At 31.8% G+C, this 24,752-nt stretch overlaps 2 protein-coding genes across 2 annotated transcripts; one reads left to right on the forward strand and one right to left on the reverse strand.

Annotated features, from left to right (window-relative positions):
• The first annotated feature begins 4,135 nt into the window (after positions 1 to 4,135).
• LOC114743277 (putative UPF0481 protein At3g02645) lies at positions 4,136 to 5,765 on the forward strand. Its single transcript, XM_028931479.1, has 2 exons — positions 4,136 to 4,392; positions 5,129 to 5,765. The coding sequence occupies exons 1-2, from the start codon at positions 4,136 to 4,138 to the stop codon at positions 5,763 to 5,765; spliced, it is 894 nt and encodes a 297-aa protein (XP_028787312.1).
• Positions 5,766 to 8,710: 2,945 nt separating this feature from the next.
• LOC114743278 (UPF0481 protein At3g47200-like) lies at positions 8,711 to 21,761 on the reverse strand. Its single transcript, XM_028931480.1, has 3 exons — positions 21,611 to 21,761; positions 9,661 to 10,468; positions 8,711 to 9,377 (listed from the first exon to the last, which is right to left on the reverse strand). Exons 1-3 carry the CDS (start codon positions 21,759 to 21,761, stop codon positions 8,711 to 8,713), a joined length of 1,626 nt encoding a protein of 541 aa, XP_028787313.1.
• Between the last annotated feature and the right edge of the window lie 2,991 nt (positions 21,762 to 24,752).

A 24,752-nucleotide genomic window follows, 5' to 3' on the forward strand; every position in this document is an offset into this window, starting at 1 on the left:
CTAACTCTATAAGAATCAAATGTATGTGATATTGTAATCAACCTATATAGGAAAAATGATATGTGATTTTTAATATTGAATTGTTCTTTTTTTTTTTTAGTGAAAACTGGATATAGAGCTAGAATAGCAAGTCAATGCAAAACAAAGCAAAGAAGCTTGAACTCCTTCGTCACCTTCCGCCTCTTGGTGAAAAGGAGGAGGTTGATCAAGGATCCTAAAGGAACTATTGAATTGTTTGAGATGGTTGAAACATGTGAAGGAAAAATTATTGGAAGCATAGGTGAAGAAAGAGTAAATTTAATGGTATGAAATCATGTGAAAAAGCGATTGTTGAAGGTATCGGTGAAGAAAGTAGAGTGAACAGAATGAAATCATCTGAAAAGGTATTAATAAACATAAAAAAAATGCTCAATAGAGTTATGAAAGACGACCTTTTTAATTCACAATATATTTAAAGATTAAATTGTTAAATTTAAGACAATAACACCGTCTGACTTATATAGGTAATTATATCTAATGAGATAATATTTATTGTTATTTTGGTAAAATAAAAACTTATTAACAACTTTTTTTATTTTGGCCAAAATTAACACAGAATGAGGGGATCATACATTATGAGATGATATATAGTAATCTTCCTGTCTTAAATATAAGACCCTTTTTGTAGTATAATTTACACTATAAAAAAGGTCTTATATTTAAGACCGGAGGAGTATCATTTAAGCAGCTGAACTAATAAACAGATGTTGAGAAACTCTTACGCTAATTTTTATGGTTTCCACTTTCCAGCTCCAGTAATCTTTAAAGAAATTGAAACATGGATCATTAAATAGAGGAGGAGGAGGAGAAAGCAAGAAAATACAGAGCTTATGTCTATTCAACACAAAACCCAGTAAAACTAAGCTTATATTACTTCAAAAACGAAATGAGATAGAGAGAGAGAAGACTTGTAAACCTGGAACAGTTTGTAGTCTCTTCTCAGAAAATGCCCTGTCTCTGTCTTGTGCTGGATGAACAGTCTGAAATCTGAGTTGCAGGGAGTAATTTCCTTAACCCTGTTGAGAGAGAGTCAGGGAAAAAAAAACTCTGTTGAGAGAGAGAGAGAGAGAGAGAGAGAGAGAGGATCTTCAATTTGTTGGAGAATACTGAAGACGACACCATATGGTTCCTGGTCATTATTATATAGATCCATCTTGGTGGAGATGTTGGTGGAGATGATGAATAGTACTAAAATATTTCCGAGCGGGACAACCAGAAATTTCATATCAATATTATTAAAGAGAAAGTTTAGTTTGCTCAGGATTTGATAGATAAAAGATTTTTTTTTTTTTAAGGACGAGAAATATGTTGGGGGGGATGATATGCTTGAAATGAAATGAAATGATATTTTTAATTTGACTAGAATCATGTTTGACATGTAAAAAAAGGGAAACATAATGAAGTTAAATTTGTTTTGATATATGTATATCTCTATAATCAAATGAAACTGTTATAACAAGAAAAGAAAAATCAAACTCCTGCTTTAAAAATAATATTCCATGGATTAAAAAGTATTAGCACCTCTTTTACTTGATGAGTGTAGTTTGAATGTTGTCGGAGAAGAAAATGAAAATGTGATTTGAATAAAGAGTTCAGATTGTCATTTGAAACTAAATGAAAAGTAACAGCATTAAGATGTGAGTAGACATCAAGGGTACTTTTAGCTAATTTAACTCAAGATTTTAAACTTGTACACAAATAGAAATAGTGGACCAATTCACTTGGGAAAAAAAAATAGGGGTTAAAATACACTCAGTATCCTAGATTATTTTTTCTGATGCATCCAGTGTTTTAAAATAATTTTTGGTGCACCCAGTATCCTAAACTAATTAGCGTCCATATCTCAGACTAACAGAAATATTATCTTTGATCGTTAGCCTGCTGACTCAGGTTAAAGTTGACTCTAATTATCCTACATGACAGACACGTAAGTGTTCTGATGTGTACATTCTCTCCTTTGCTCTGGATCGGTGGTGTTCGGTTTTTAGGCCGTGAAGTGACAGAGAAATAAACGTTAGAAGCAGAGGAAGGAAATAAATTGAGGAGGAGGAAGAGGACAAAGAATTGGAGGACGATGGTGCTTTGAATAATAGATTAAGGAGACGGAGAAGTAAGAGAAATAGTAGGGGAAGTAGCAGGGGTGAGGCTAAGGAAATGGTAGGAGGAGAAGAAGAAGAGGCTCGGCCTCCTGCTGCTCCTCCTCCTCTATCAAAATCTAAACCAGCGAGTCAATTTGAGACAAATCATCCTATGCCTCCGCCGCATCCTGCTTTTGATTACTTCTTTCCGCAGATGGAGAACACGCCAGGAACGAGCTTGAGCACCGCAGACGAAGAAGTTAACATCAATAAAGAGGAAATTGAGAGGAAGGAGTTTAACGAGAAGCCCAATATTGTGAGAGGTTGAAATGATGAGGTGCCGGAACCTTTATCTACGCCGGAGAATGTGGCGGAACCGCCACCGGCGCCGCAGCAGGAGGCTATAATGTTGTCACAGAATTGGAAGAGTTCGAAGAAGGTGAAGCAGGGACAGGTTTCGATTGTGGAGTGGAAAATTGTGAAAGTGAATCTGACACAAATGCCTGTGTCCGCCATATGTGATAATTGAAGTGAACTTTAAGGCTGCTCGGTTTGAAAGGAGAATAAGGAAAAGAGGTTCCATTCTCGTTTGTTTGGTTTAATTAAAAAGAAAAAGAGGGAAGGATATTTAATAATTTCTTATTTGGTTCAAAAAAGAGAAAGAAGGGATAGTAATAGTCAATTTATCATTTTATCCTTATATATTAGTTTATATTTTTTATTAATATATTATATAAATTAATTTACATCTTAATTTAAATCATATAATTTAATAAAAATTCAGTCTTATATGTTAATATGTGTATTAAAAAATTGGTACAATATTTTTTAATTCTAATTAATATAATAATATATTTGAAATAATCAAATTAACAAATTTTATATGCTATAAAAAAATTGAAATTTTATTCTCTTTAGGCTATGCCTTTTTTCAGTTTTAAAATATATTTAATAAATAATATATGTATAAAAAAATTAATTTTATAATATTATAATTTTTTATTTAAATAATTTTTTATTTTTATAATAATTTATATTAATTTTTATTATAATACATTTTTTAATTATAATAATTTATATTTTTTATTTTTTACTTAGGATAATATATTTTGTATTTAAAATAAATATTATAATAACATATTTTATGGGTGGTTGTGGAATATCAAAAAAATCATGAGGATATAATAGTTCAAAAATTTAGCTCCCCTCTAAAAATCTCCAATTTAAAGAGAAGCTAAAATGGGAGGAGGGAGGGGAAGGGAGGGAACATTTTAGCTCCCCTCTCCTCCAAAATTTTTAACCAAATGAGGGGAAGAGCTCATTTTCCCTTTTCTCCCCTCCCCTCCAACCAAACACATCCTAAGTTGAGTTAGCAGGCTAACAATCAAAGATAACATTTCTATTAGTGTGGAATATGGATATACCGTTTTAATTAGTTTGGAATACTGGATGCACTAAAAATTATTCTAAGACATTAGATGCACCTGAAAAAATAGTTCGAGATATTAAGCGCATCTTAACTCAAAAAATAGTGTATCGGTTTATTGTTTTTCTATTTAAGTCAACGATAGAAGCCGAGCTAATTCCAAATTGAGAAAAAAAAGCGCCTAGCTAATTAGTGTCGTATTTTTTATTATTTTCAAGGCATTTTTTCACTCAACTCTCTCTAATTAGATGGCGTGTTGAATTTAGATATATTTTTCATATTTTCAAAAAAATCAATTTTCAATTTTTATAAATAATTAAATTATTGAATTTTATTAATTTTTATAAACTAGTTATTAGATACTATATTAAGAAGTAATAGGTACAGGACGAATAAGTTGTTGATTAAGATTCTAAATGATTTCATTCGCCCAATAAAAAGAAGGGAAAATGATAAAAAAAGTACTGTTGAATTTTGAAATGACAAAATGGGCATGCAAATAATTGAAATGACTAAATGGGCATGAAGTATCAATCTGGAATTTTGTCAATTCGGTAGAAAGACTAAAATACCCCTGAACCTCTCTGAAGATATGAACTGTAAGAAAACAATAATATACCAGAAGAGAGAGAGAGTTGAGAAGACGAAGCTGGAGCAAGGGTCGAAATCTGGAAAGAGGGAAAAGGTAAGCAATTTTTCCGTTAAAACGCTAGTATCACTTGATTTCTTGACTCGTTTTGTTGCTGCATGCTTGAATGGGGATGGGTTTGTGAGTGTTGAGGGTTTGGATGAAGAATTTGACCAGGATAAGAGAGTGACGCGTTGGAAATGGAAAAATGGTGGCAAACAGTAAGCATGAGGTGGTAAGTGTTTCCTCTCTATATGTACAAATGATGCTCATATTTCTTTCTTTTTTCTCTTTTTTCAATGATAATTAAATAAAGATAAAATTTAAAAATAAACATTAAATATATTACAAGTAGCTTATATTTAGTACTAAGGGGTTTTTTTCAATGATAAAATACTTTTTAAAAGCACTTTCATGTAAATTGGGATAAAACTCCTCTAACATATCTACTTTATATATCGTAAAATAACTTTTAAGATTATGATTTGGTTTCTACCCAAATACTCCTTAAAACTTCTCAAGTTACATTTACTATTAGAGTGGTATGTTTTTATAATTTAACTTGATTGTCATAGAAATTAAAGAAATTAGTTAAATTAGTTAATTTTGATTAAAAATTTTGTGTTGATTTCCTCAAAATACTATATTCAATCATTTGTATTAGAATTACCCATTGATAAAAACCTTTTTAATATATATAATAAATAGATATAGTTTCTGAAAAAATTATAAATTTGAGAGGTCATATGAATTGAGATCCTAAAGTAGTACTAAAGCAAACCTCCTAACTAGCTATATTATATTTGCGATTGGAGGGAGTATAATTTATGCACAGATGTATATTAACAATTAATTGCATATTATAATTAAACACAAAGAACTAACACATATTCTTGTGAGGATTTGATTTCACCAGGTACTTCTACCTCTAAAAGGATCTGACGTTGCGTGAAAAAGGATATCGTCTTGTAATGGTCTTACGACTGTCACGGAGTTGCAGGAAGCAGGAGTGAGCTTCGAGAAAGTGTTCCAGAAATACTTGCTTGATATTAACTGTTTGAATGATCCTGTCTTAAGCTGGTTTCTATGCTTGGGATGTATATCAAAATTCACATGCTTCGAAGCCCGTTTACAAATCCCACAATTGAAAATAGAAGACACGACGGAATGTGTTCTAAGAAATCTCATTGCCTTCGAGTGGTGTCATTACTTAGATCAACCTTATATCTGCAACTATGTCTTTTTCATTGATTCTCTCATTCACACCAAAGAAGATGTTGAATTGCTGGTTGAGAAAGAAGTCACTGTTCATGAACTTGGGAGTGATAAGGAAGTAGCGACTTTGGTGAACAGTCTCTGCAAACATGTTGTGATCGACAAGACATGTTATAAAAGCATCATAGATGGTCTGAATGGACATTACCAGAAGGTTTGGAATCATACAATGGCTTCCTTAAGGTTGGTGTACTTTCGAGATCCTTGGAGAGCAAGTTCAATTGTGGTCGGAATTGCTGTTCTCATATTTGCAGTTTTCAACTTTTATCGGGTTGTTAAATCAATATATCTGCATCCCACAGCTCCACATTGGTTTTGATTATATATATAGTTGTCATCTGACATATAGTATAGTTGATTCAGCAGGTTAATTATTTACTCTTAAGAAACGAATGGTGAAATGTATCTAAAATGATAGGTTCAGAACTTCCGCCAAAAGAAATTCATGGTGCTTATTACTTTATTCCAGTTCTTGCGATTTTATTGGAGAGGTTTGGGATGGTGAATGATGATTAAGGGACCCAGAATGATTCTTTCTTTAATATAATTACCTTCTGGATTGGATTAGTGTTGATTGAGAGAGTTTATTAAGTGTGGCTCAACAACTTCTTGTGCTTTTGTTGTTGATTCTGATGAGAATTTAAGTTCGGGTTCTATTAGGTTTTCATGAATAACGACTTTCCCATTGATTAAACTATAGTTTTATGATTTACTTATTTTAATTTAAAGTAGTATTGAGATTTAATCGGTTCAGTTTAATGTTCCATGTTGAATTTTACATATAGGTAAATCTGGTGTTGGATCCGAATTAGAGAAATTGGAAATTTTAATGAATTGGTGATTTGTATGAAGATCTATGTTTTCAAAATTGGGCTGGAACCCATAGATTTCAATGGGCAGTTGAGTTATAAATTGTTAGAATTTAATACTTACATGAATTGACAGTTAGATTGGGTTAAGTGAAAATGATTAGTTCCTCGTATCATGACAGACCAATGTGAAAAGATGGCTCACATTTAAAAAAGAATTGATAGTTTGCAAAAATTTTGGGTTGTAGAGGTTTTTTTTTTTTTTGACCAATGGTTCTAGTCTTCTAGAGATGTTTTACTTCTCCTTTTCTCAAGATTATTTTTTTGTTAGTACACAAATTTGTCTTTTGTCTTTTTTTTTAATGTAGTTTTTCATTCATGCCTTTTCAAATTAGAGTTTCTACTGTATGAATTTGCATGTTCAACGAATTACCTCTAGAATTAACTAGGGTTTAACTTCTCGTACTAAGCAAAGTGATTATTTGATTAATTAAGTTTGTAATTTAGCTAATAATTATTTCATACTAATCAATGCCAAATCAATTAAGAATGCCTTTGGGTAGCTGAATTTGGATTTTGTATTTAAAATAGGGTAAATGTGTATCTATCATGCTAATCTTATTTTTCAAGTGTATCTAACACCCTTATTTTTTACATAATACATCTAGCATCCTAATTTTATTTTTACTGAGCATCCAGCACCTCGATGTTATTCTTTTAGTAGCATCCACCACTCTAAAAATTAGAGTGCTAGATGTATTAAGAATAAGATCAGGGTCATGTATGTACCAAAAAATTAAAATCATAATGATGGATGCAACTTTACCCTTTAAAATTTCGTCTGTAAAGTTCAAATTCCAATGTTTCAAAGGTTGGTGGTTTTGTACAAAACATAAGATAATGATGCAAAAGGTTCTAGGTTAGACCGTTAGAGTGAGAATTTGAAATTTTGAAAAATTATGACGCGGAAGTCTACTTGGGTCCATGAATTTCTATCGATTGAAAATATATGATTTGGCCCAAGTCCAAATCCAAGTCTTAAATATCCCAAATCCAAGCAAAACATAAATTAATCCAACAAGGTGTTAAAAGAACGCGATTCCTTTTCCGGATTGTGGCCTTTTATCTTAGCCTTATTAAAACACTCATTCTGGATTTTAATGGACTTTTGATATATTGCTCATTCATTCTCTTCACCGCTCAACCAATCCTTCATCAAATTAAATCAATCTATAGGCGTCTTAGATCGACGACAAATATGTAATTCAATAAATGGCCAATATTTTTGAAGGTGCAAAGACATAAATGAAAAGTAGTGAGTATATAGAGTTATAACATGTTTAAAATGCATAGTTTTATCACTTCACAAGACGATAGCAATGCCACCAAAACTACTGACATATACCAAAACTATATGTAGTTTGTGCTTTAGCCTGTTTGGTGTTTTGGTTTTATTTCACACTTTATGTTGACCATCTTTGATTTTATTCAATAAAACAAACATACTTCTCTCTAAGAAAAGAAAAGCCCCCTTAATGTCACAACTAGAACTAATGTAGAAAATAAACTTAAGTTTGTGTTTTTTCTTTTAATAATTCCTTCTGTTATGCTTTCCCAAATCCTTGTTTCTACACTTGAAACAAACAGAATGATCAATATACAACATAACAATTACATTGAGATATATTTTTAAGAAATTAAATAATTTAAAAAATTCTCTACACGGGTTGCTAACGGAATTGTGTGGGGGGGGGGGAGTCATTAGTATCACATCTTATTTATGAAAATGCCATTCGTCACACCTTGTACAGTTATACGCCGTCCTTGCAACAATCAATACAAAAGCCCCAATGCAGAAATGCCTTTTTGTACTAGTGTAGGGGGGAGATATTAGGAGGAAACACTTCCAAAATTAGTAAAATTTTTTGCTGTTCTTAGAAAGTTTTCCTTCATAGTATTCTCTTTTCTTCCCATCCCAAATCAAGGGTTAAGCTTAATTAAGCAAGAAACTAAGGAAGAAAATAACTTTCAAAAATATCAATTTATTTATTTTTGAAAGCCTCCCTATCCCCTCCTTATTTTAATCTATGTACAAGCGAAGGATTAGTTAATTAACAATTTCCTAGAAATAAAGTAGCACCATGAATGCTTTATTTATAAATTACATACATAGATGATGGCTTAAAGTCTTAGAACACACCCACAAATAATACACGCCAAACACTGAACAAAACACCCGCAAGATGACTCTGCAGTCTGCGACCAAGCTTCACCCAAGAGGAAGATCCTTTCACGTTATTTTATCACATGACACATCCATTAATTAGTTTCCTAATTATAATCCAAATTAAAGATACTATATGTTACTACCTTCGGTCCTAATTATAAGATCTCATTTATAGTCTACAAACGAGGTCTTATAATTAAGATTGAAGGCAATATACATTATAACTAATTAAGGTTGGCGGCGGCCTCCTTCAAGGTCGAGGACCAATTTAACAACTCGACAGAAGTTGAAGATTGTGAATACGAGGACAGCCGTTGCGACCAAAGTAGAGCTTGCTCTCCAAGCATCTCTAAAGTAAACTAACCTCAATGCAGCCATGGTGCGATTCCATTGTCTCTGGTAATGTTTGTTCAGACCATCTATAAGTCCTGTATAACATGTCTTGTCAGTGACAACATGTTTGCAGAGACTATTCACCAATGCTGCAACTTCCTTGTCGCTTCCAAGTTCATGGACAATCACTTCCTTCTCAACCAGCAATTCGACATCATCTTTGGTGTGAATCAGAGAATCAATGAAAGAGACATAGTTGCATATGTACGGTTGATTTGGATAATGACACTGCTCGAAGGCGATGAGATTCTTTAGAACACATTCGGTTGAGTCTTCTATTTTTAACTCTGGGATTTGTAAGCGAGCTTTGAACTGAGTGAAATTTGGAATACAACCTAAGCACAGAAACCAGCTTAAGGGTCGAAGTTTCCGAAAGTTTATGTCAAGTAAGGGCCTATTGCTGACTTTCTCAAAGCTCACTCCTGCTTCCCGCAACTTTGTTGCAGTCTTTAAGGGAGACCCTTTTTTGTCAGCAATAAGGCCCTTACAAATGTAGAAAGACCTAGTCAAGTCAAATCAACACAAAATGTGTTAGCCTGTAAGCACCATAATATCGTATGTATATTAAACTTGTTATTGGGATTCTGCCATTAAGTTTTCATCAATAACAATGCTTCAAATGGCTAATCAAGTGTTACGATTTAATTACGACAATATCAGCAAAACTTGTAGGAACGCAGCACCACAAGTGACAAACAGTATATTATAGCCGATCAGTCATTAATTAGTCCTTTAAAACAGCAATAGCATGCTGATAAACAGTAGTAATATTGAAAACTGCGTACCTAATCAGATCAGTGAAATGTTGTGGTTTATTATCCCAGAAAAGACACTGGCTGGAATTCGAGCTTCCAGCTTCTTGTTTAGAACAGTCGCCCTTTTTACAGGCATGAAAACAGTCGAAGTAGTCACGAGCAAGTTCAATAAATGAGGGACGCTCCACACAAGGGTCAATGTCAGGGAAAACAGTCTCGTACAGCTTTTTTAAGATGAACATTGGGATCTGGTTTTCAAGCAGAAGCAAGTCTCTCTGGATACTCTTGCTCAGCCATGATTGTTTCAGTATAATATCATTTGGATATGTTTGATCGATCAGTTTGTCATCTTTCCTGTCCTCTCCTGATTTTTGCTTTCGAATCCTCAGAAACAGCTCCATGATGAATACAGAATCTAATAACATCATATCCACCAACTTTTCGTCGTCGATCTTATCACAGAGCTTTTCCGCATAACATTGTCGTATGTCTTTTACTTGATCTTCAAGGAACCTCTTGAAATTGTCCATGGCTTCAATATTATTGTTCTTTGCACGACGCCAGAAGAAATCAAGGTATCGTCGTTTCTGCTTTTGCATTGGTTTGAACTCTTCTTTTTGGTCATAGTGAAGGGGTCCTATTGAGACCAACTGAGGAGTGTAGGCCTCTGGTTTCCAACTCCCCCGAAGACTGGATGGGACTCTGTAGATGTTCCACTTCGTTGTTTCCAGATCTTCCGGTTCGTCTTTTATATCGATCACGTGTTTCCCTATCTCGTATTTAGGAGATGATGAAACAGAGACGTTGTTGTGATCATTAGACTCCATTGAATCCCAACCTGCAAGTGAAATGACGATGAGCAGCGACAAAAGTAGTCATATAAATTAAAGCAATTTTTGTATGCCAAAGTGAAATGTAATTTAGACAAGCCCTTGATTTGCACAGAGCCATGGGATGCTTTACCGTTTTCTTTTAATTTAATTTTTATTTTCATTGAGACATACATATGATACACCCTCAAGTAAGGACTAAATAATTAATTTGTAACTATCAAGAAAAATGGTTAAGATAATTATTTGTTGATTTTTCCAAAGCACTCTTTAAATAATTTGTATTAGCTCTCTTCATACATGCAATGAATATGTAAAAGCGCAATCAATATGAGAGAAAAATTATTAATCTAGAAGACAAAATGAACTTAAATCTTGTATTTAAAATTAAGATAAATCCTTCTACTAGTTCTCTAATACTAGTTCTTATATTGAAATTTCAAGCTAAGAAGTATTTGGCTAAAAAGGGAATGGTTTAGGGTCCCCTCTTCACTATCCTAGCTGTAATTAGTTGTAATTAGTTTTAAGTCCAAAATAACAACAACAAAAAAAACGATGGCTCGAAAAAAAAAAAAACCTTTTTCTTTGGCCAAAACCACATTTTGACACCCAAAAAGTGATTCCAAGCAAGCTTCATTATAGCGGAAAAAATATATTGTAAAAGAATTAGTAAACATATGATATGGATAGATATGACATAGCTCTCTTGGATCGTGCGTTCTGAGTCAGTAGCATGTTGACTGTTATGCTAATGACATTAAACCTTAATTTACTAATCAATTTGTCTCATCTTGATAATCTTGTTCAGAGCTAAAAATTTAATATTATTACTGAAAGAGAAATTCTCCGACTTCTTAGAATTATCTCGAGTTATTTAAAATTAACTTATGGGATGATAAGTATAACATGAAATATGATTAGTGACTAGTGTTTTAAAAAGGCTTATAGTATAATTAAAGCTACCTTTATACTGAGGAGGTGATGGATGTTGAGGGGTTTTTTTCCGTATAATTCTTTTTATTTATAAACTTTCAGTTCCCTTAAAAAAATATAATTAAGTTTAATTGTTATCATTTATACTTCTTTTAAAAAAAATAATCCAAATTAATCAAATAAGATCGGACTCGAGCACTTATAATAGTCCTACCGACATTTTACGGCTTACTGTCAATCATTACATTCATGGTCCGAATAGGAGACGCACTTATTATTAAAGAAAAATCATTGTGAAGTAAGAAAAAAAAAAAAATTGATAACAAAAAGAGCCAGTAATACAGGTTAGGTTCCTAGGCCCAGGTTCAGGTTGGTATTTTGTCTTAGTGGTTTGGCTACTCTAACCCGCCTTTTTTTTTTCCATAAAATTCTCAATATACTATATAATATTGTTGGACCTCAAATTCCACATAACATTGCCTCATTCATATTATGTAATTAAGCACTTTATATATGTGTAGTTATATAAAGAGCATCATCTATCTTTTATTTTTCATCTATTTGTTGTTACTATACACACAGTTATAAGATTAAATAAACATATGATACTTATATACACACACACAAAAAGATCTATTTAATTGATTTGGATTAAAAAAATAGTTAAATTAATTATTTATAAAACATATTTGTTAGTTTTTCTAAAATATCTTTTTAAATTATGAATTAATCTTTAAACTATTTTATTACAACCCACTACTACTTAAGTTTAAAACCCCAAATTTAATTTCAACATTTCAAATCAAACCTAACCCATACTAATAATAATAGCAACTTTTTCTTCAAAAAAATTTACCCGCCAAGGTCGTACTGTTTTTGCACTGCTTTCAGCCCCATCATTACAAGTTGACCTATATCCGTTCAGCTACCCTGTTTTACTAGTTATAGTAACAAGTGAACTGAAATTTATTATTCACTTGTTATAAAACTTTCTGGTAATGATATTTTTTTCCCCACAAAACCGTATGGTGATTAAAAAAAAAAAAAAGGAAAGAAACAGGAGACTCATTTTATTATCAATCTGCTTTACACATGGCTGGTCCTACTTGTGGGGGAAAAACTTGTCCATTCATTATCGTGTGATTTATAGGGCTACCTATGGTTGTCTAGACTTCCTCAAAATGTGTGTCTTTGGACAATTATATCAAAGATGTTGCCGAAATAAATTTACCACAATGCCCTTTTATGTTTCAACTCTATCTAGATATTACAAGTGATCATTATTTGCTCCAAGTATCTTATTACTATTACAATTTTGTCGTGTTTGTGTCATCTCAGATCTCATACGGATCTACTTTATCTGCATCTTGTGCACCTCTAATCAACTTGAAAATCAGTCCCACAAAAAAACCTGAAAACAAAAATGTACAAGTATATATGCAACTTCCTAGATGTTTCTTCGAAGTCTGCCCTCTCTCCCCCCTGACTGCTTTTAATGCTCTCATTTTATTTGTGTGCTTTTTTATTTGATAAAAGATTATTTATTCCCTTTTAAAATAAGTTAGTGGTTGAAAAAAATGTGCAACGAACATATAGCAAGGTAAGAAAAGTTACACTGACGTGTGCATGGTGTTTATTAAGTCACTTTGATGTAGTTCAGATATATACAAAGAAATTAAGTTATGAATAGTATTAGGAAAATATAAAATGCTTCGGAAAAACATCAAGATAGGTAATATCCAACAAAATTAATAAACGGCCTAATATAAGATAATGAAACCGTACGTATGACCCATGTCACTAACTTTACATAATAAGATAATATTATGTAAAGCTTCTGGGGGGAAAAACAGATAGTATCACTTAAGCAGCTGAACTAACAGAGGTACTGAGAATAGGGATTTCCACTTTACAGTGCCAGCAGTAATATTTAAAGAGATAGAAATATGGATCATTAACAAGAAGAAGAAGCAGCAGCAGCAGCATAAGAAGAAGGCAAGAAAATACAGAGCTTATGTCTATTCAACACCAAACCCAGTAAAACTAGCTTCCATTTCTTCAAAAACGAAGAGAGAGAGAGAGATTGTGAACCTGGAAGTAGTCTCTTCTCAGAAAATGGCCTGTTGGGTTAGATGAGCAGTCTGAAATCTGAGTTGCAGGGAGCAAGTTCCTTAGCTCTGTAGAGAGAGAGAGAATCTTTAATGTGTTCTGACGACAACACCATATGGTTCCGGGTTATTATATAGATCCATCTGTGGTAGAGACAATGAATACTAAATTAATTCCGAGTGGGGAGACCCAGACACTTCACATCAGTATTATTAAAGAGAGTTTAATTTGCCAGGGATTTGGTGGAGGAAAAGAACAGAAAAAAGAGAACATGCTTGAAATGAAATGCAATGTTTAATTTCATTAAGCAAATTATGTTTGACACGTTTTAAACAAAAAAGGGAAACCATGTATAATGAAGTTAAATTTTTTTTATATTCATATTTAAATAACGAAATGAAATTTTTGTAATAAGAAAAGAAAAATGAAATTTCTGGTTTAAAAATAATGTTCCATAAATTAATAAATATTAGCATTCTTGCGAATCAAAATTCAAGGACAGGCGCAAAAGAAATAAAAATAGATATCAAAATTTCAGTTTGTCATTTGGAGCTTGACGAAGCAATAACAATAAAATAAAATGTGATTAGATATCAAGGGTATAAATTCTTTTATTGAAATAAAGAAATAGCATTTGGAATTTTAGCTAATTCAACTCAAGATTTTAAACTTGTATGCAAATAAAAATAGCATGCGTTTAGATTTTTTTCCCCCCTAATTTCAATAAAAGGTGGGAGCCTAACTTATTCCAAATAATGAAAAAGAGCCTGGCTAATTAGTGTTTGTATTTTTCATATGGGATATGGTGATTAAATATCCCAAAAGTGTTTAAAATGTAACACCCAGTATTTGAATTTTTTTTTTATCCTTATATGCTCTAGAAGTTTTATTTTGTAGCGTTTCTATCTTGAACCCTTATCCACTATTAAGTTTGACTATTAAAGACACCGGTCAAACTGTATAATTAAATAGACAAACATAATAGCGAATAACGGTTAGGATATTTTTGTTATGAAAATGAACTTTCAAGGCATATAAAAGTCCAAAAACAAAAATTCATGTACTAAATACTCCTTCATAAATGCTTCCAGAGTATTTAAGCACATTATCCATTTTCACATTAATATGATGGCATTAATGTTTTATACTCCATCCGATTCTTAATATAAGAATAAATACAATGTTAGACTTAGTCCTAAATATCATGTTTTTATCCATTTTGCCTTGCATATTCATCAACTGTGTTAGAGTTGGCACTTGTTTGGAGTCGTGTTTATAGACACTTATGAACACTTAAGTTGAGATAAAATTTATCTTACTTATTTATCTTGTATTCTGTAAATTGATTGAAATACTGCTTATAAATTATTTCAGAACATTGGTGGTTTATTCTATCCATATTTTATACTCCCTCTAGTGCTTATTATTCAAATAAAAAATTTAAAAATAAGTTAAAATTAGTTAAAAGTAATAAATATGTTAGAAATATAATTTTATTTTTAAATATGTTCTTATAATAAATAAAGGAAAAATAAAAAAAGAATATATGAGAAAAAGTAACAAAAGGGTATGATAAAAAAGAGAGAATAAATAATAAAAATAAAATTATAAAAAATATATTAAATATGTATACAAATCTCAAATCAAAACTCATAAAATAAATTGTATACCTTTTTAAATTTAAAGTTTACAAATAACACTGGGGTATTAGTGGTTGATGAATTTGAGTGACGTCACCCACATCGTTTTCGCATGTGTCATCCTAATTCTGCGTGGCATTGGATCCACTGCATGAGGAGAAAGTTAGGTATGTAACAATAATGATGCTCTGTCACCTCTTGAGCCGTAAGATATGTGCCTCGGGATTACATGTTACAACCCATCTGCCTTCAACCACTATATTAATTGAATTAAAAATAGGGAAAACCATATTGGAGGTATCTATACTTTTTTTCAATTTTTAATTTGGTACCTATATGTTTTTTTGTTCTTAACTAAATCTTTATTTTTCCTCTATTAACATCATTAATCCTTATGCAGAGACTAAAAATATCAATAGAACAAAGTTATAAGAGCTAATGTTGCTAAAAAGATAAAATTAAATGTTTAATTAAAGGGAAAAAAACACATAGGTACCAAATTAAAAATTGAGAGAAAGTATAGGTACCTTCAATATGGTTTTCCCTTAAAAATATATGCCCCTCCTATCTTATTTTTATCTTATTTATATAATAGAGAGAAAAGATTTTCTTATATCCTATTTATAAATTATTTTATTAAAATTTTAATATAAATGACTATTTTGTCTTTTATTTATTATAATATAAATAGTTATCTTTTTTTAGGATATATATTAACTAGGGATAAATTTGAAAAGTTATTATATTTTAATAAAAATTTAATCTATTTTAAAGTTTTTTAATCTATATGAAATATGTTAAAAATATCTTGTAAATAAGATTAGAGGAGTAGTTCCTCCGTCTCTTTTATAAGCAACAACTTCCATCCTCTTCTTGTCTCTAAATATAAGTAACATTTACAAATTGTCTTAAATTTTTGCGGCAAATTTTCTGTTTTACTTCCATTAATTACTTATTTTAATACTCAATATATTTATTATCACATTTTTCAAACCATTATCTTTCTTCATCACATATTCTCTTTTTTCATAATTCTCTTTATTATAATAATTTTTGTATTCTTTTTTTCATACTATCTCTTCCTCATAAATAAGAGTATTTTGAAGAAAAAAAATTTTAATTTCTACTTATTTATTATCTTTAACTAACTTCTTTTTCATCTATGTAATAGAATCCAAATAAAAAGGGACAGAAGGAGTATTTTTTGATACAATAATTTTAATATTATATCTGGTGCTATTTATAATACCTTATTTATAAACTACAAAATAATATCTTATAAAAAAGATAGTATCGAACTATCAAAACATAAGTGAGTCATGCTTTAGCTCATCCGAGTAACTTGTCATATTCAAGTGGTTGTAATTAAAATCAATTTATGTTCATGTCAGTTATTATAGAAGTTTTTGCTGGTATAAATTTACGTGCAAAGTATTATTCTACATTACCAAACACAATAATGGTGTTTCAAGTACAATAATACACATAAAAATTATTAACCGAAAAAAAAATGTCACAACCATTAATCAATATTAACCATTAGCAGGCGTGTCAATAAAAAAAAAAGTGTGAAAATACAGATAAAATTTTCAAATGATTTTAAAATGTCATGTTTTTTAAGTCACCCACAGATTAACAAATGGTCTCCTCCCTCAGCTGCTTCATCCACCGTCATTTTTCTTATTTTACTGACTTGTTTTTCCCACCCATTCTATCTTATTTTCCCACTCACTTACCCCTCTCTTTAAATAAGAATATATTTGATGAATAATGCTACATTTGGTACTTAATATAAAAACTAATTAGGAGTTAAATTTGGTCATAAATATAACATATGAGCCTGCTTTATCTCTTATATTTATAATTTTTTAAACTAATTCATTTTAACTTATCAACTAATATATAATTTAACGTTGTGTATATCAGTATTTTAAGGAGATCGTATCCCATTTTGTTATAATTCACAAATTTATTTAATTTTTTTAATTGATCCAAATTAATCAAATAGAATTAGAGGGAATATGTTTTCCTTTTAACAAAGACAAAATGCATTAAATAAAAAGAAAGTTTTACCGGGCTAAATAAAGATCCAAAGGGAAGTATTTTTTATAATCTAACTTGATTATTGACCGACTACGTGAATGACAACATCTCTATAATTTTTGCCTATGTAATATCAAATATCATACTATTCTGGGAATTTATGAATTGGGTCAATAAAGTTTATAGGTACGCAGCATTCGTATCCTCACCAACCATTTCATGAGCTCTTTAAATGTAAATCAACAACTAATTAGCAAAGCAATGAATTTTTTTTATTTTTTTTGGCAAAAAACAGAGTCCATTTTATTAATAGTAAAAAAAACAGATTTTTTTTTATTAAGAAGATTTGAATTCTTAATTTATATCCACATTTTACGCTATTCTTATAACTTGAATTAGCTTGAAATGTGATGGGAAAAAAAAAAAGAACTGGCTCGCAAAACACTAGCTAATTTATAACTTACTGATATAACTTGTTATAATTTAATTGTCATATTTTTCAACTATATATATTATTAAAAACAAAAACTTCATAATATGTACCATCAATAAAAAAGTTTGGAGAAAAATTATATAAATTTGGATGAGATTTTATATTTAAAATAAAAAATAAACTTACTAGGTACTTCTTACATTTAAGATTAGGGGAAGTAATTTTTATATATCTTTGTGCTTCTCCTCTCTCCCTTTGTCCTTAAGGTGTTGGAATTTTTTTTGTAGCCAAACTCGAGGTTGGAGTTGAAGATCACACATTTTATTATATGTTTGGATGACTTTGTGCTTTACCCAATTCAATAGGTTTTGATCAGAATCCATCCGAATGATAACCCACCTATGATAATAAAGATTTTAAGGTAATTCTATGGTAAGTCTATTCTATTAGTTTTATTCAACACCTTTGTGAGATGACATCTCATTCTCTTCCACTTTAATCTTCATTCTTTCTGCAAACTGCAAAAGGCAAATTCTCCACAAGACCAGAGGAAAGGTGAAAGAACCAACACATGAGGAATTAATTAATATATCATTTTAATGTAAAAATATCAAATTTCTCTCTTTATTTTGAAAGTGACTTTTCTTCAATAGTATCTCCCCCTCTCAAATATACTTAGCGCCAACCTTCCTCACCAATATCCTAATAAAGAGTTTCCTTGAATTTTCCCCCACTATTACTCCTTTTTTTTTTTCCCAAGAGAAAGGATCGAAATCTGTGTTTTTCCTGTAGAGATATTGCTGATAAGACAACAGAAAAATTGATGATTTTTGTGGAAACATACATACGCAATAGCAACTCTTTATAACAAGTGGGTTTGCCTTTAGATATATTAACTAATCATCAAATTTTAATCACATTATTCATATCAGTTTTTATTTGATTAAATATATTTTTAAATCATTTTGGATTTGAGATTGATCTGATTCGAGATTTAGAATGCAAAAGGTTTTCATATCTCTCAATAAATATGTTTCTCAAAATTTGAATTTGTGTTATATATATTTATATTTTTATGGAGTGAGGTCACTTATAACTTTATAGGTAACAACTTATTGACTTATTCATATCATTTTTTAATAATGTATTTTATTGATGAGATTTTATGTGGAATACTAGTCTCACATGTAGTTATTAATTGAATATAATCCACCATATTCATGCGAAAAAGGTTGTTAGCATTGAGCATAGGAGAGCCTTGTGAAAAAGCAATGAAAACAAGAGATGTGATAATTGTTGAAAAGCTTTTATTGTGTCAAAGATTGTAACATAACAACCAAGAAAGTCTAGAGTTTGCCAAGTCTTTGTGGCCACATGACAAGGTGGAGAAGACCAATGAAGAAAAAACTGGACCAAAAGGCCGGTTCAACCGAAAAAACCGGTGAACTAGCCTCCAGTCCGGTCTGGTTTGAAGAATAAACCGATTTCAAATCAAACCGGAATGAACCGAAAAAAACCGGAAAAAACCAGTAAGAACTGGCAAAACCGTTGGGTTGGGTGGGTTGCCGGTTTTCTTTTCCTTCCCTTCTTCTTCTTTACTCTTACCGTCTCACCGCCAAAGAAGACATGAACATGATTGAGAGAAGTGGTAGAAGCAAAAAAAATCATGGAAAGAAAGATACATTTGGAAGCCTCTTGTGTGCAGTCTCAACCCTGTGCTTGTCAAAGAGTTGAAGGCAAGGAGGAGGATAAATACCAGAGTAGAATAGATGTGCAGAACGAAAGAAAAGGTCACTATTTATCTTCTCTATCTGAGAAAGAAAGAAAGATGAAGAGGGAGGAACAACTTTCAGGCTTTGAAGTTTTGAATAAAAAAGAGAAGAACCAAGATAAAGTACTCGGCTGTTCATAAGGAAAGAGGAAGAAAAAGTCAAAAAGGTGACCTTGTGATGGACATTCACGTGAGAGAGAGAAGGAAGAGATAAAAGTGTAACCTATAAAATAATAAATAAAAAAAAGAGGATTGTATTCGATCATATGAGGAAATCAAGAAAAAGACGGAGAAAAGAGAAAAAAGAAATAAGAATAAGAATAAAAATTATACACATAAATATTTTATAATTAAATTATATTATTTTAATTTTTACCGGTTTAACCCGGTCTAATCCCGATGTGACCCATTAACCTTTAACCCACTATCTTGATCAGTTTAGTGTCCAGTCCGGTTTTTTTTCCAGATAGAGAGAGTGGCGAAAAAGATGGGCATGAATTGGAGTGGAGCATTAATTATTTGCAGTATTACGTTCTAGTTGAATGGTATAATCAATTGATGTTTTCAAAAATGGGAAAGGTACAAACGATATTTCCTCAAATAAATAAGAAGGATGATGATGAGGGTAATTATAATAATAACAATAATGATTTCAAACCAATCCAGCCAACAAGTCAAAAGAAGACAAATCCAACAATTAACCCGGCCATACCATCAACATCAATTTTCGTTTATAGGAGCAAGGACCAGACATCAATAAAAGAAATTATCATACGGTTAAACATTTCCTATCAAAGAAACCAAACAATAACGGCAGTACCATTGTCCATAATACCAAACTTTTTTTTTTTTGGTGAAATCCATAATACCAATTTGGTGTGTACGTATATTCTCTCCCGCACCACACACAAACGTACCCATATATGGTGATACTTGTTTGGATACATTTATGTAAATTAAACAAAACTCCTCTCATATACTTTTTTGGTACACCATAAATCAGGATTGAAAAGTTCCTGCCAAAGCAATGGTTTAACGCCAATATAAGATATAATTAATTGAGGGAGAAATTTCACACAGAGAAAAGAATTCGTAGATGCAATCATTACCATCAAACCAATATTAATCATAAACCCCACTGTATTAAGAGCAATCAACTATTCTTTTTTTGGCAAATCAACTATTTCTTTTTTCAGTTCAACTTGAACGAGACAGTACCCAAAAAACAAAAGTCAAGAATAAGACACAAAATAAACCATTGCACTAAATTATGCCACTCCATCATATATACGTGAAGATTCTATATGCCGCCATCATTAGCTTCTATTTCGAATTGCGTATTGCCATATAAGCATTAATCAAAACACCATTTCGCTTACCCTTCTTAAAAAGACAAAACAGGAACCATAGCTTCTTTTTTTCATGTTTGAAACCCCCAATTTTGACAGCTAAGAATAACTAAGAATTGAATTAACCTTCGCAATAGCTTGCTATCACTAAACAAGGAAATTAATCAAAAGCCACTCATGCCTATTGGAATATATAAGTCTGAGTTTGAGGAGTAAAAGTGCGTCATTTAACGAGTTACTAGAATAGACACAAGGAATTATGGTTAGCTCCTTTACTCACATATTAGATCCATCCGAGCAAAACGCTAAATAGACGCTCACATGTCTATCCAAGTATCTGCTGAACCCGGGAATGACCCATAACTAACTACTACTTCCAATCCTTAATATAAGAATTGGTTGACTAATTTGAGTAGATTAAGTAAATTAGTTAAGTTAGTTATTTGTAATAAATATGTGTTGTCTTCTCTAAAATATCCTTACTAATTATGTGTATTAGTTAGAACTACTATGTGATGAAACATTTAACATTTGTAGCTATTACAAGAAATACCTTGAAAAAATAGATAAATATGAGAGATAAAGTATATTGGCATTTTATATATAAGACCAAATTGAAAGTCAAACTAACTCCTGTATTAATGATCGGAAATAATGATATCAAATTTAGTCCTCACTACTTAATATAATAGCGAACTAATTAGCCCTTATACATCTATTTTTTGGGATTTAAAGGGGCAATCTGAGATTTCAAATAAGATCAAACCCATAACTTTCTACTTACAATAAGAACTTATATGTCATTAGACTACAATTTTTTAAGTAGTGACAAGTGCGGACTAAATGTCTATTCAAAATTAAATCCAACAGACAGGCCCAAGAATAGAGTGCAAAGCCCGAAATGCCTTCGGCCCCCCTGCTCTGTGATCGAGTTCGTTTGTTCCCGGGGGCGAGATGCTGAGAGGGATCGACGAGGGATTGGATCAGATGGATGGAGCCGTTGCCAGCGGTGGTGATCGGCATCCCTGGTGGTGGGCTCTTGCAAGTGCGACTCAGTTCGGGTGGGGCATGCTCCCTCCTTCCCTTATTATAATACTCCTCCGGTCCTTAATATAGGACCCAATTGGTGAGTTGGTTTTGGTCCTAAATATAAGACTCATTTCTCATATTTATCAATTATCTCTAAATTACCCCTATAGATACCCTTTCAACCATAATCAAGTAGAAGAGAAAGATGAGGTATTAAGAAATATGATTATGGTATTTTAGGAAAAACGTGTCATATTTTTTATAATTAACTAACTTACCTAACTTCCTTAATCTAATCAAATTAGTTGAATGGGTCTTATATTAAGGACCGGAGGAGTATCATTTTAGCTAAATTATGTGGTTTAAAAAAACAGTTAAATATAGTTTAAACCAATTAATATATAGAAAATATAATTTTTTTAAATATATATAAATATATAAATGGGTAAATGTGAGAGTTATAGTGAGATAAATAAAGAAAAAAATTTATTAAATGCATTAAATTAGAGATAAAATATGTAATAATATTTTAAATACTCAAACAAACTCAAAAAGAATATTATAAAAAGGATAGATCCATCCAAAAAATTAGATCTTATAATAAAAGACAGAAAAGTATGTTTTTACGCTAAAGGATATCCCAGAGATTCACGCCTCATGCCATTCAAGGCCTTCGTCATTGCATCTCTCTTCGTCGGCGCCGCCGCCTCTGCCTCCTTCGGTGTCCTTCAAGCTCGCGGCATCCATAAGATATCATCTATCATCCATAAGATATGATAATAAAGATCGTAAATTGTATTAACTCACTAAGATTTACAGCTGTGGGGAATTTATCAATCTCAGTTCTCTCTTCTCTCCCCATTCTTAATTTCTATTTGGTTCCTTATTATTGATATCAAATTTCGGCAGTCTTTTCGGCCATTTCTTATAATACTCGCTACTAAAGAATAGGAGACGCACTTGTTACTAAGGATAAATCATTAAACTACAAAAAAAAAGACTTTAAGCGACGACTTTCAATGGCAACTTTTTTTGTCGCCGCTAAAAGTATACCTTTAAGAATCATTGGGTTCACTTTCAGCGGTGACATTCTATGGTCACCGCTGAAAGTAGACTTTCAGCAGTGACTATTGGTGTCGCCGCTAAAGGTCTGACTTTTAGCGGCAACATTTTATTGTTGTTGCTGAAAGTCTACTTTTAGCGGCGACTATTGGTGTCGTTGCTGAAGGTCTAACTTTCAGCGACGACCATAGAATGTCATCGCTGAAAATATACCTTTGAGTGGAAGGTGATGTAACCACTGGGTTCACTTTCAGCAGCGACTATTAGTGTCGCCGCTGAAGGTTTGACTTTTAGCGGCGACTTTATAATGTCACCGTTGAAAGTCTAATATAATAATATATATATATTATTTTACAATATTAATAAACAAATTCAATTTGGCTCAACGGCAAGAAAATTGAAACCGAAAGAAGGTGGTCACGAGTTCGAACCTTGAAGAAGACGCATTTAAGGTGAAAACATTTGGACGATGATGTGGTGAGGAGGAGTGATGTGACAATGACGTGGCACCTGGTCAATGATGAGGTGGTGGCTGGCGGTAATGACGTGACATTGGTAAAGCCAATTCTTCTTAGCTATCACTTTTAGCGGCGACAAAAAAGTCGTCGCTAAACATCCTTTTTGGCTGCAACAATTCTTTTAGCGGCGACAAGAATATCGCCACTAAAAGTGTCTTCCAGCTAAAAGTCGTCGCTGAAAGTTTTCAACCACGGTTGCTGCAGCAACGACTTTTCAACGGCGACAAGTCGCCACTGAAAACTTTCAACGGCGACTTTTTGTGGCCGTTGAAAGTCAATTTTTTTGTAGTGTTATGAAGTGCTATAGTGATTAAAAGAAAAAAAGAAAACAAAAGAAAGAAATAGGAGACTCATTTTATTATCTATCTGCTTTGTATATGGCTGGTCCTACTTGTGGGGGAAAAACTTGTCCATTCATTATTGTCTGATTTGTGGGACTACCTACGGTTGTCTAGATTTCTTCCAAATGTGTCTTTGGACAACTATATTAAAGATGTTGCCCAAATAAATTTACCACAATGCCCTTTCATGTTTCAACCTTATCAAGATACGAGAAGTGACAATCATTTTGCTCCAAGTATCTTATTACTATTACAATTTTGTCGTGTTTGTATCATCTCAGATCTCATACGGATCTACTTCATCAGCATCTTGTGCACCTTTAATAAACTTGAAAATCAGTCCCCAAAAAAGAAACTTGGAAAAAAAAAATACAAGTATATATGCAACCCCCCAGGTGTTTCTTCGAAGTCTTCTCTCTCTCCCTCCAAGAAAATATACAAGTATAAACTTGAAAATCACTCCCCAAAAAAAATATGGATGAGCCGTCTGAAATCTGAGTTGCAGGAATAATTTCCTTAGCTCTGTATATAGAGAGAGAGAGAGAGAGAGAGAGAGAGAGAGAGAGGATCTTTAATGTGTTGCGTGGAGAATTCTGACGACGGCGCCATATAGTTCCTGGTTTTTAATGAATACTAGATTATTTCCGAGGGGTGGACCCAGATACTTCACATCGTTACTCGTTCTGGTTCAAAATAAACTAAACTTTTTTTAAAAGTGTTGATTTTTTTTATAAGATAACATTTATTTTTATCCAAATATTTAATGAGTTTTTTCTAATTTTATCCCTGTATATTCTGTTTTCTCTTTAATTCATTTATTATATCTTTTACTTATTTTCTTTATTAATAAGGGTATATTAGGAAAAACAAATATATGCCTTAGACATTTATTGTTTTAAATTAATTTTAATTAGTTTCTTAATAAACGTAATAGATAAAATTTAGCTTATATTTTGAATTGGAAGGAGTATTATTAAAGAGAAAGTTTAATTTGCTCGGGATTAGGTGGAAGAAAAGAACAGAAAAGAAAAGAGCACATGCTTGAAATGAAATGCAATGTTTAA

This window comes from Neltuma alba, unplaced genomic scaffold (assembly GCF_004799145.2).
Source record: "Neltuma alba isolate B1F8T4 unplaced genomic scaffold, ASM479914v2 tig00003988_pilon, whole genome shotgun sequence".
In the NCBI taxonomy this organism is placed as follows: domain Eukaryota; kingdom Viridiplantae; phylum Streptophyta; class Magnoliopsida; order Fabales; family Fabaceae; genus Neltuma; species Neltuma alba.

Bases quoted from the DNA above. Each gene is read 5' to 3' on its own strand.
- LOC114743277 (XM_028931479.1), top strand. From the start codon at position 4,136: ATGAACTGTAAGAAAACAATAATATACCAGAAGAGAGAGAGAGTTGAG. The intron at 4,393-5,128 runs GTAAGCATGAGG...TGCGTGAAAAAG, and splicing joins TGGAAAAATGGTGGCAAACA to GATATCGTCTTGTAATGGTC.
- LOC114743278 (XM_028931480.1), bottom strand. From the start codon at position 21,761: ATGCCGATCACCACCGCTGGCAACGGCTCCATCCATCTGATCCAATCC. The intron at 10,469-21,610 runs GTCTGTTGGATT...TTTCACTTGCAG, and splicing joins TGCACTCTATTCTTGGGCCT to GTTGGGATTCAATGGAGTCT. The intron at 9,378-9,660 runs GTACGCAGTTTT...TGACTTGACTAG, and splicing joins CATTTCACTGATCTGATTAG to GTCTTTCTACATTTGTAAGG.